Source organism: Ctenopharyngodon idella, chromosome 9 (assembly GCF_019924925.1).
Source record: "Ctenopharyngodon idella isolate HZGC_01 chromosome 9, HZGC01, whole genome shotgun sequence".
Classification (NCBI taxonomy): domain Eukaryota; kingdom Metazoa; phylum Chordata; class Actinopteri; order Cypriniformes; family Xenocyprididae; genus Ctenopharyngodon; species Ctenopharyngodon idella.
Genome location: NC_067228.1, coordinates 20,898,962 through 20,911,872, shown reverse-complemented (window position 1 = coordinate 20,911,872; position 12,911 = coordinate 20,898,962). Strand labels below are relative to the sequence as shown.

The following is a 12,911-nucleotide window of genomic DNA, read 5'->3' as shown; positions in this document are numbered from 1 at the left end:
ACTTTACGACTCTGTAGTTTTAAATTATGACCAGGAATCATTTCATTTTTTCTGTTTGAGCTAATGAACTGAGTAAAATAAATGTGCTGTAAATGTTATTTGGTTAGAAATCGCACGATGCATACGTTTTAAGTAGTAAGCTAATCTGCATTTGTTTCTGATGCTGTTTTGAGACAAATTTCCTTAAATATGAGGCGAAAAAAAAGTGCCTTGTATGGTCTGTTTCAGAGCTTGTATTGAAGCTAGAGGACTCAAATCCGAGCCTCACTCATGTAGGTGAGGAGCTCTGGCTCCACCTGCTGGTCCGCTGGAGACTTCAGCCCAACCGTGCAGTCTTTGTCCATCAAGTGTACAAGGGGGAAGTTCAGTGAATTTCCTACAAATATTAGTCTTCTTTTATTATGCCTAAAAAAGTTACAGTATAGTTTTACCCATAAGTACTGGATAAATATCAGCAACATGTATGAGACGAAATGATTAAATTAAAAAATATATATATTCTAGAAAATCATGGTTTGAATATGAGCTACTGTATGACACTGCATGCACATGAAAGCACTGGCCAATAACCGTTAAAATACTTTTACTTATGGAAAGTCTCACATCATACAAAATTTGACAAGGCTTACAGTCAGTGTATTCATATAAACAGATCATTTCTGTGACATCTATAGATCATTAATATATGTAAATAAGCCTACAGTGTGAGACTTAGAGAACAAAGGTAATTAGCATATCAATGGAATCCAGCTACAACTGACTTCTGTGATTGAGCACTTCCACTAAAGCAGGGAGTACAAAGCAAATCAGAAGATGTAGACCATATAAACAACCTTTGAGAAGTCTGACTTACAATTATTAACAAGAATTGATTTTATAAAAAGTTGATATTTGACCTCCAAACAATTCATCCCAGTGATTTCAGATCCAGTGATTATACCAATTATGTACTTTTCAGTGTGCTGAAAAATAGCAGCAAATGCTTGTGGAACGTACAGTGGAAGAAGAAAGGCCTCTCATTTGTGGCAACTGGTGGCACAGACAGCGAGCGGTAATTTTTTCCTCCCATTATCACATATTACAATCACAATAAAAATATTTTAGTTTGTTTACATTGTCCAAGTCTTCCGCAGTTTTGATACTGTATGAGCCATAGGCTGACAGAGGTCTCAGCTGCTCCTGTGTCTCACATAACATCTAATGCAGCATTTATAACCACAGTGAAGCACACTTAAAACTACACAGTGAAATACGTCAACTAAATACAGTAGATGACAAACTACATTGTAATACGTTATGCTGTAATATGTTCATGTACATTTAAAAATCTTATATGAACTATTAAAATAAGGCAGGTCATAACTACAGTGTTTGGATAAAAACAGCATTGATAAAAGTTTCAAACAGCAAATCTTGGCTCAATGACTTCATGACTGCATGTTTCCCAATGCTACACAATAGTGCGCTAACAACCTTGCAGTTTAGAGTACAGTACTTAAAAGCGTAAAAATGAATGCAGCTACTTCTCATAAGAACATAGAAAGCAGAGCAAAAGAAAGGCAAACATAAAAAATATAATTTCTGTAGGAAGAACTACTCCAGTTATAAAAATAACGAGTGTCCAAGTGTGTTCACAACTCTTTCGCCGTTATCCAATCAGTGAAGATCTCAACAGGAAGTGGAGAGCAGCTGGATCAAACTTTCTACATCGAACATCCAATCACAACAGGACTCGGTCTAACATGTGCTGCTGCTACGACAAAGGGCTGTATACTCAAAAGTCACTCAAAAGAGGTATAAAAGTTATCAAAGGAATGGTGGTCCCCAAACACTGGACTCTGCTGCTAACCCTTTGTGCAATCGAGTTGAATTGTTTTAATCTTAGTCATCAGCATTGAGATCTGGGCTTCTGGATGCCATCTGTCCAAGCCAGCGTTCTTGAAGATGGAACTGCAACACAATGCATGCCCAGAGACCAACTGTCTGTGCCTGCACTGTAAGGGCACTGGAATGTGTTTGACTGGAATGTAGTAATCAAGGGAAACCTTTTGATGGTCCAGTGACAGGTGTTGGGCATGTGCTCAAGGCGTCGCTCTCAGAGTTCAGTGGTCAGCAGACCTTTGGGCTTGTGGCTGTCGTCCTTGGTTGGGTGAGCCACAATACTGTCAAAGATCAATTCAGCAATTGGAGGTTACAATCAGAAGCTGAGTTAAAGGGATAGTTCACCCAAAAATGAAAATTCTGTCATCATTTAATCACCTTGAAGTTGTTCCAAACCTGTATGAATTTCTTTCTTCTGCTGAACTCAAAAGCAGATATTTTGAAGAAAGTCAGTAACCAAAAAGTTGATGGACCCCATTGACTTCCATAGTATTTTTTTTTTTTTCTACTGTGGAAGTCAATGGTGTCCACCAATATTCTTCAAAATATCTTCTTTTGTGTTCAGCAGGAGAAAGAAATTCATACAGGTTTGCATCATTTACTCAACTTCAGGGTGAGTACATGATGACAGAATTTTCATTTTTGGGTGAACTATCCCTTTAAGTACATACTTCAAACACTAAAGAATTCAATTAGATTAAGTTAAAGCAATTTCATTGTATAATGTTACAGAAAATGTCTATTCCAAATAAATGCTGTTCATTTGAACTATTCACCTAAAAATCCTGAAAATCATTTCCACAGAAATATTAGGCAGCACAACTCTTCTCAACATTGATAATAAGAAATGAGCACCAAATCAGTAAATTAGAATGATTTCTAAAGGATCATGTGACACTGAAGACTAGAGTAATGGCTGCTGATAATTCAGCTTTGCCATCACAAGAATAAATTACATTTTAAAATATGTTCAAATATGTTAAGTTGTAATATTTCACATAAATGCAGCCTTGGTGAGAAAAAGTGATTTCTTTGAAAAACATTTTTAAAAATTTACCGACCCCAAACTTTTGAACAGTTGTGTATTTAATGGAATACACAACTACTTTTGAATGGTTGTCAGTGAAAAAACACACCCACATAATGGTGTAGTTACAGCATGACTCCTCTTGTATTTATCATCCACCAAGTTGAAAATGGCAAATCTGATTGCTAAGGAAAATAATAGGACAACTGTCCTTAATAGAGCAGAGAAAGGTTATGGAGCAAGGATGAAACAAACCTGGTGGCAATCACATTATGAGTGTGAGAGAGATGGGGGAGTGGAGAAATAGCAGCTCCCTCAGGATGTTGAGATGACATCTTTGCTGTACAGTCAAGGAGGCCGTTAGTAAAGGTACCAGACAGCTAGAGGAGAAAGAGGAAGCAGGGGACAGTCAGTCACTAAATTAACTACTAGAAATGTGAGAAGTGAGAAAAAATGAAATGCACACTCCACTGAACATGTGGCTTGATAGGGAGTCATCTGAATCAACATCATCAGATGCAATATGAAAGCTTTTTGCTAAAATTCTAAATCTACAGAGTGCATATACAGAACTGCAGAGAAATAGGAAGAGACAAGTGCTTCGATAAAGTTGCTGCTCTTCTACAATAATGCACGGATCAGTGTCTGGAGTCCTCACCGGGAAAAAAAAAGAGACCGCTAAAACTCTGATTTCTGCATGTAGTGTTAAGGCTCACCAATGTTTCATATTCTGAGTATTCATCCTATTCATCAATCTGAGATTTCAATTTCATTCATGTAATATCTTTTAGTCAGGATTATTCAAAATGACACTAAACCTTTAGATAAAAGCTTTCATATAAAAGAAAATGGTCTTGATTTTAGAGTTTATTTTAGCAGTAAACTCACTGTAGGTGCTGAAGCTGGAATGATCCATCGAGGAGTGATTGTGGGTTTGGGGGCTGGAACCTGTGTCAATTCAAATATTTCCATAAAATATTAACACTTTAGCAAAGTGTAAAAATTTATAACAGGCATTATTGTGCCATACAGTCAATTACATAGTCAAACGATAAATGCTGGCTTACTATAAGCAGTACAAGCTTAATGTTTCAGTCTTAGAGTTGCAGTGCTGAACTTACTACAGGGATGGGGTCTGTGAAGTCTATCAGGTTATCAGTCAGAGGGGCTGTCAGCGGCTCAGGATCCTGAACTTTGACCTGCATTGTAAAAAGCCACATGCTCTAAAGGGAATGCCAAACAAAAGCACATTCAATGTCTAGATTTGCAATTCCTGCAGGAAAAAGACTGAAAGTTTTACAGATTTTGTAATCAGAAAACAAAACTTTAACCGATGCAGACAGACAGAGATTGATAGTAATATTCAATATAGATGGGTAAACAAAGGAGTAAATAGTAAATATAGCATTGCTAGGTGGTTTCTTAGCGGCACAAGTCCAAAACACCCTCCCCATGTGGTATTCTGGTCCCTAGATATGGCGCAGGTCCCCCCTGTAATAAGTCTTAAATTATTAATAAATGTATTTATTTTATTTTTTTGCAATGGATTCGTTAAGTTAATATTACAGTCACAATAGTTTTGTGTTGCATAGAGGAATATGTCAGAAATGAGTTTACTTCTGGTTCCATCGTCCTGAAGTCAATAGGTTTTTGGTTAAATGCCTGAAGGTCTGTGGTTAACACAAGCTCAAGATATATTCACATTTGAATCTACTACAACATTATATACACATCAGTAATACACACCACTCGTGATTTTTTTTTAAGCTTTTACATATCTTAAAAGGGTGTCAGCGACACCCTAGGGGAACTATTATGCCCCTTTTTACAAGTTGTAAATCAGGTGTCCCTAGAATATGTCTGTTTCAGCTCAAAATACCTCACAGATCATTTATTATGCCATGATGTAAAAACCCATTTTTGAGTACTAGCAAAAACATGCTCTTTTCGTGCATGTGTCTTTGAATGAAAATGAGCTGCTGCTCGCCACCATCAATCCAGAATAGCACTTCATTCACAGCTCCTGCATGCATCAGATATTCTGCCAAATACTAACAAGACATCTGCTTGGTTTTGATTATCATCTATATCACGGTCACGCTCAGGTTTATTATCTACATGCGTTCATATCAGATAATAGCAGTTTAAACTTGAAATTTATTGTTTTCTGAGCGCACACATTCGATTCAATTCAATTCACATTTATTTGTATAGCGCTTTTCACGATACATATCATAAAGTGCTTTGACAAGCACACATCTGAAGCACACGCACAGAAAGCTGGCTGTCAGATGGCACGTCTCATGAGTATTAAACTAACATCTACTCACTAGTCTGCTTTTACAGACTTGTTGTGTTTATACTCGTGATCTTACATATTCTAACTCAGAATTTCCAACATGAATACTTTAAATAAAGACTGAAAGAGTTCTCAAAAGCTGGTGACAGTAGTGACGTTGAAGTTGTGTGACCATAGCGGAGTTTGTTTATAGCCTAACTTTTGCTTTTTTACTTCTGGCAATTTTATTTAGGCATCAAAATTCATAAACTTTGTGATACTGGAATTTGTGAAGATTCATTTGTGTAAGTATCATAAACTTTTGTTGGTTGCAGAGATTTTCTGCAATAATCCAAAAGCCAACCTATTGGTTTTCCGCTGAGGGAAACAGGGTGATGTGAATTTCTGTGCTGGCCTACAATATGTAATCCCTGCAGCACTATTACCTGCTGAACCTGCTAAAACTTCAACAAGAATGTTTGACAGTCAAAGAAAAGGAAAATAAAAGTTTTTTTTTTTGTTGGCTGGATTCAATTTCCCTGTAAAGGAGAGCATGTGTTAGCCGGGAGTGAGTACATGATGGGGTATGATGACAGCTGCTGGGGACTCTCATTACAGCGTACCAGCAGCTGGAATGACATTAAGCCACTTTTGTTACCTTGGATGACTGGGTTTCATTCAGTGGATCTGATGAAAGAGGCGGCACAGAAGAAATGAAGTCATCTGCATTCTCTTCCAGGCTAAGGACAGACAATGAATAGATTTGTTTATGAAAATACCCAGTGATTGGTCTTTGTGAGAGAATCTAGAAGATGCTATATATGATAAAACAATGACAGTTGTTGATGAAGTTGTTCTTGTCCATTTTGTGACAATAAAACAAACAAAACAAACAAATAAACATTATAACAACAATATTTAGGTCTTTTCAATAGTGATGAAGCATGTCTGAGAAGAGCTCTGGACACAAAACCTTTTGAATTGAGCACTGGTAATGTGAACAAAAGACATAGAAAACCTTTGAGCATTTCAAAGCACTTCCCAAGCTATTCATTAGTGTTCATTCAAAAGACACAGGAAATCACAATGCTCACCCTTGAATGAAATGTATGAACACCTCTTATGAAGTGTTTGAGGAAATGACTCAGAGGTCACTTGTGATTACTCTTGATTATGGGTTTGTGTGTGCGCACATTTGGACAGCTTCCTACCAGAGCAGAGCAGCCTTGATAAAGTGGGTACTATTGTAAAGGTACAAATTATTTACATATTTGGCATACGATTCTGGCAGTGTGTGTGTTCCCTGAGAATCAAACCAATAATTTTGGTGTCTACAAACTGAGCATCTGATGTAGGCATCACTAGTGAATTGTAATTTAATCTCTTGTTCCTTTCCATAATAGCTGATTTTCATATGGTATATAATTTCAACAATTAGTCACATTTGATTAATTTGATATTTGTTTCTACAAATATCTAACTGTAAATAAAATCTGCAGCTGATGTGTACAGTGATGTTGAACAGAGAAAAAAAATCTTCCACATTAAGACACTTATTTTAAATATGTAGTGTATATTGGGTATATACATTTATATATTTGAATTAATCATCTCATTTATATAAAAGATTTAGAAAATATCCTTTTTAATATCTAAAGGCTTTTATGACAAAGAACTACTTGCTTTATATTTTACTTGGTTTTTATTTTGATTATTTTAACAGACCTGTATTTATATTCTGTACAGTTATGGCGATGTCACACTCTGCCTTTCCATTGTGTGAACCGATTAACCCAAGAGTGAATATGTTTTAATCCCCACACATGCAGATATGTTTCCATCTGTCTATCTGACCTCTCATTGTTTAGTGATGCTCACTGAATTCAGCACTGATTCAGAGCTGAATGGCTCCAAGTCAGTGTACACAGATAATTGTGCAGTCAATCTGTGGCACGAGTACATGTGTTTACATAAGAACATGTTTCCAGGCAGACCACGGCCATATGACCCATCGGTAACGACATATCAACAGTTGCCACTAGATGGCAACACCAAGCTACATTAAGGATATGTTAAGGCTAGATTAAGGAATGTTCTGGGTTCACTACAGGTCTTAGGACATCATCTGTAAAATTCTGTCAATTAGAAAAGAAAATAAGTTGTATTTTATTTTAAATAATCATAAATCAGTTATAGTACAATTGGTAAAAAGGAAGTATAACTTTCACTCTTCCTTTTCTTTTTCAATTGACAGTATTTTACAGATGATGTCCATTTTTCTGTGCAAACAGACAGCATGTCACAGACGTCCATAACTTTGTAATGAACATTTCATCAGCAAACTGCAGCATTTCAGTTTAGCTTTTAGGACACAGAATCACACAAATTTGTCCAAATCTGAACTACATCCTTACATACATTCTTGTCAGTTCTAGTTAACATATACAAAAGTTGGGGGTTGTTAAGATTATTACAAATTTTTGAAAAGAAGTCTCTTATGCTCACTAAGGCTGCATTTATTTGATCAAAAATACAATAAACAGTAATACTGTGAAATATTACCATTTTGGTAGCACTTTAAAATAAGGTTCATTAATTAACATTAGTTAACTACATTAGTTAACATGAACTAATAATGAACTGCACTTATTAATCTTTGTTAATGTTAATTTCAACATTTACTAATACATTATTAAAATCTTGCTAAAATTAGTTAATGCACTGTGAACTAACAAACAACGAACAACTGTATTTTCATTAACTAACGTTAACAAAGATTAGTAAATACAGTAACAAATGTATTGCTAATGGTTAGTTCATGTTAATTAATACATTAACGAATGTTTAACTAATGAACCTTATTGTAAAGTATTACCACAATTTTGAATACCTGTTATCTATTTTAATATATTTTAAAGTGTAATTTAATCCTGTGAAGGAAAGCTGAATTTTCAGCATCATTACTCCAGTTTTCACTCTTCAGTGTCACGTGATCCTTCAGAAATCATTCTAATATGTTGATTTGCTGCTCAAGAAACATTTCTTATCATTATCAGTGTTGAAACAGTTGGGCAGCTTAATATTTTTGTGGAAATTATGATCTATTTTTTCAAGATTCTTTTATAAATAGAAAGTTTAGATTAATTGAAATATAAATTTTTGTAACATCATAAATGTCTTTACTGTCACTTTTGGCCAATTTTATGAATTGGGAAAAAAAAAAAAAAAAAAAAAAAAAAAAACTTACTGACCCCAACCTCTAAATGGTAGTGTATGATCATATACAGTACAGAAGTAATAAAACAAGCCATGGCTTGCTGATGGGAGGACCAGGTGGCCCCTTTAATCTGGGTGTGCCCCAGTTTCTGCCTGCCTGCTTGTGCTCCACTGTCCCAGGAGGATTACAGTCCCACAGGCTCACTCACATGGCCCTACTATATCTTAATCCACACACTCAAACAACAAAGCAATGCTTCTTTGTAGTACAATCTTCTCACTGTACTTGGACTAGGTTTTGTGTGCTGTGATCTCACCTGCTAGTAGAGCAGGGCAGCAGGCTGGGCTGTTTGAACAGGTCCCAGGACTCTTGTCGCTCCGCTCTCCCACTCACTGGCAGAGAAGTCGTGCTTCCCAAACGCCCCCCTCGACATGTCAGTCTGACAAAGAGACACAGGCATCCACCATTCACATCTTTTATTTTAAAAAATGATTATTTTTAATAACAATCATGTAACAATTTAAATGTTTTTGTTCATGTTTGTCAACAGTTACAAAAAGAGATTATTACAAATGTATCAAAACCTTGAATTTCAGCTGCTACATTGTCAATTATAATGGTAGTGCATGAAGTAAATAATTCATGGCAACTGTCATTGAACCCAAAAACAGTCTAGCTATAAAGGCATTCTACACCTTTAGCACAGATGCACAACAGCGTTCTCTCCCCCAAAATACATCATACCTGGCTGCTGCCTCCTGTAGGTTACAGTTCTTGTCTGGAGTCAGTCCAAGTTCATCTCTAGAATCCTGAACAGAGATGAACATTTCTAAACATATACATGCACAAGACTTTATGCAACAGTATACCTGAAATTAACATATATAGTATCATGCCGATGTTGTAACCATGTATTTACACGTAAAATCAAAGACCCCCTCCCACCCACTTGAGAAAGACGAACAGCCAACTTTCCTAGAATAGGCTAATATGTTAATACTGCACATAAACACTAATACTTCCTGTGAGAATACCTTGAGTGCTGCCTCTGCCTGAGCTTTCAGGATGTTGCTCTTGAGTTCATCAGGAGCTTTGAGCTGGTTCAGCACAGGACTGTTGCCCTTACTATTTAAACTTTTCTCTGTCAGTTTCACCACTTCCTCCTGCACACAAATAAAAGATTGAATGTGTGATGATGACATTGTATCCACTGTGTATTTGTGTTCTGTTAATGTTCTCTTTGCTTAAATATACAGACCAGGCTTAAATAAATATTAAGTTGAAAAAAAACTTAAAATGGCATTGAGCTGGAAAAAATATAGATATTACTGATTGCAGTAACAACATGAGTAATCATCTTCCCTGATACATTTAATGTACATAGTACAATAAGTACATCCTTAGGTTAGAGTGTCCAACACAGTGTCTACTCCTTGTATTTAAAGTCTGTCAAGCTTTAATTAGAAAGCTTTGATCTCAGTGTGTGTGGGGACTTCTGGATGGCTGAACTGACCTGGTTGTTCATGTTGAGGTTGACGTTAGTTCTGGCAGGAGCAGACACTGGAGTGTTTTCGATCTCTAGTTGCTTGAGCCGAGCTGCAGCCTCTGTGGATGAGAACAGATTCAGTGAGCATCACTAAACAATGAGAGATCAGATAGACAGATGGAAACACATCTGCATGTGTGGGGATTAAAACATATTCACTCTTGGGTTAATCGGTTCACACAATGGAAAGGCAGAGTGCACATCACCATAACTGTACAGAATATAAATACAGGTCTGTTAAAATAATCAAAATAAAAACCAAGTAAAATATAAAGCAAGTAGTTCTTTGTCATAAATCAAACTAAATTAAAGTTTCAAACTAAATTAAAAAGGTTATTTTCTAAATCTTTTATATAAATGAGATGATTAATTCAAATATATAAATGTATATACCCAATATACACTACAGTTCAAAAGTTTACGGTTGGTACAATTTTGTTTACATCTCTTATGCATCAAAGCTGCATTTTTAAATCAAAATACAGAAAAAAAAAAAACAAGCTAGCTAGAACGCAAAATGCGCATGACAGAAGCGAACGTTTGGTCTTTACTTAAAGACTTAAGATTCCAACATCTATATTTGACCAATGTTTTACAATAAAAAAAAAGTTACAGTGACAGTAATTTGTTAATTAGTGTCAGGAGTGAACCTCAATCATGCTGAATCAAACTGGTATTTACCATTTCACATAAAAAGAGAACACATACAGTACCTATTCAGTTGCACCATAAATCTTTATTGTCACCTTTGATCTGTTTAATTTATCCTTGCAGAATAAATGTATTAATTTCTTTAAGAACGGTAATGTATGTGTAATTGGTACTGGTCAATATTACTGTTTTATTCATTATTCTGGTAGGTTACAAAAGCACTAAACATTTCTAATGTACATTATAAAACTGTTTTGATGTCTGATTTTGCTTTTGAAGCATTTAAAATGGTTAATTGTAAATGCACTGAACATTTTAAATGCATAAAAACATTATGTAAAAAATAAAAACATTGTCCAGAATTTCTGTCAGTGCATCCCACTGTATTTGTGATGTATTAACTGACCGGTCAGAGAGAGGGTCTCCTCAGTGACTGTGCTAGCTGTGGTATAAGCTGCACTTGGTCCCACTTCTTCTGCTGTCACCATGGAAACGGTGGCCCGAAGAACCTCATCTACACATGTCTCCAAGAGGTCAGTCACCAAGGGCATGCTGTGAAGGATGAAAGGGTTAATTACCTTTTGTCAGTTATAGGATGTAACCCCCTATGTGCTGCTCGTACATGGTTCACATCAATAGATATGACAAATGTCACTCACCTGGACAAAAGTCCTTGAAGCTGAGTCAACCTCAAGTTACAGCTATGTATGCAATAGCACAGTATCACATCCCAAATATGTGTCAAAATTAAAATTATATATATATATATTTTACACCCAGTGAAAGATGGTGTACTCACAACTACATGTGTTAGGGTTGGGCGCCAGATTTACGTATATATGCGATGTATTGCACAATCCTAATGGTATAATCAAACCTTTACAATCAAATTTCAGAACACACACACACACACACACACACACACACACATTTCTTAAGAGCCTCACACAAAAGGAATGGAACTGTTATCTAACAGAGTCATATGCCAACTGACCACGCACATTCCTGTAGATCTAGATTAAAAGACCACACACGCATACACACACACTTTGCACTATACAGTATTCAGTGCCTGTACGGACCAAGTAATTAACACTTCATATAAATAAATCATTCCAGATGGAGACATGAGAAGTTTGTCATTTACAGAAATGTCACATCACATGAGTTCTAACACAAAACGTATATAAATCTCCCACAGACCTAAAGAGAAACTGAAACAAACAATGGGGAGTTGCTTTTGTTTGTTAGTTTTAATCAAATGTCTTACAGCCATGTAAGATACAGCTGTCCTTTGGTAATAACTGTACTGCTGACAATCTAAAAACCATGTATACTGCCTTACACATTGTCAATTGGTTAAAATGTTTAATCACCCTAACAAGAACTTACGGCAAAGTTCAATAATCAGATCATTCTGATTACACAGAGATGTACTGAAATTAAACATATAATCTTAATGGCACTTTTTAACAAACAAGCTACAAATAGGTTTCCCTATTCCCTAAAAGGCACAAAACCAATGTTCTTAAGAGGAAAAAAATCATGAATTTCTCTTTAATTTAAAGGAAATATTTTTCCTATAAAATGATTTTCCTTTCAAAATAAACAGGTTGTAATTTAGGCAGCACTGTTACCCACTTTGGTGTTTTAATTTTATTTTATACATTTTTACATTTATTTAATCAAAAACTAAAAGGTTTTCAAAAATTGCAAACCTCAAATAAATATAACCATCTTGAGGTGGACAAAAACATTCTCATAAAGGTAAAGTACTTCCTTTAAGTGAAATTTTAATGCCCTATTTTGTACCCTATTTGTAAAAAAGCACCTAATAATGGTTTTAAATGTACAGTAGGTCTAAACAATCAATTATAACTAAGTATGTTGATCAAGGTATAACTTTTATGTCAAATAAATAGCTAAAATAAATGTCAACAAGATATTTCCCTGTGTGACAAAGCTGGTTGAATAATGACAAAGTCATTGTCATTACAAGCACAGCCACAGTAAGAATTTCAGGCTTCTCCCATGAAGGTTATCTCATCACTCTGGCTGGTTTCAGTCTAAGAGGAGAAGGGCATAGAACGCTTTCTGTGGTTAAAATGAGCGGAAGAGTCCAGGTAGTTTCGCTTGATCTCAGTCAGAGAATATGCCTTTCATCCTGGCGTTTCCTGGCGCACAGTTTGTATCCCAAGGAATGCGGGGGTGGAGGAGCTGTGACAGCATCCGTGCCTGAGAGGAGGTGCAGGTCGGTCACGCTGGAGTCAATGGTGGGATTGAGTGGGGGGGAGTGAAGCCTGGATGGGTC

At 35.9% G+C, this 12,911-nt stretch overlaps 1 protein-coding gene across 7 annotated transcripts in view; it reads right to left on the bottom strand.

The window, feature by feature from the left end:
• Positions 1-566: 566 nt before the first annotated feature.
• epb41l5 (erythrocyte membrane protein band 4.1 like 5) overlaps positions 567-12,911 on the bottom strand; it is a 37,668-nt gene continuing 25,323 nt past the window's right edge. For 5 of the 7 annotated variants that reach the window (XM_051904828.1, XM_051904833.1, XM_051904829.1 and 2 more), the window contains exons 17-26: positions 11,007-11,152; positions 9,917-10,008; positions 9,438-9,566; positions 9,148-9,212; positions 8,720-8,842; positions 5,845-5,926; positions 4,030-4,131; positions 3,797-3,856; positions 3,164-3,288; positions 567-2,162 (exon numbers count right to left, since the gene is read on the bottom strand). In XM_051904828.1, the coding sequence (XP_051760788.1) occupies positions 2,096-2,162; positions 3,164-3,288; positions 3,797-3,856; positions 4,030-4,131; positions 5,845-5,926; positions 8,720-8,842; positions 9,148-9,212; positions 9,438-9,566; positions 9,917-10,008; positions 11,007-11,152 (991 nt within the window). In that variant the 3' untranslated portion in view covers positions 567-2,095. The remainder of the gene's footprint in view (positions 2,163-3,163; positions 3,289-3,796; positions 3,857-4,029; positions 4,132-5,844; positions 5,927-8,719; positions 8,843-9,147; positions 9,213-9,437; positions 9,567-9,916; positions 10,009-11,006; positions 11,153-12,911) is intronic. The other 2 variants (XM_051904834.1, XM_051904835.1) reach the window with 1 other exon arrangement.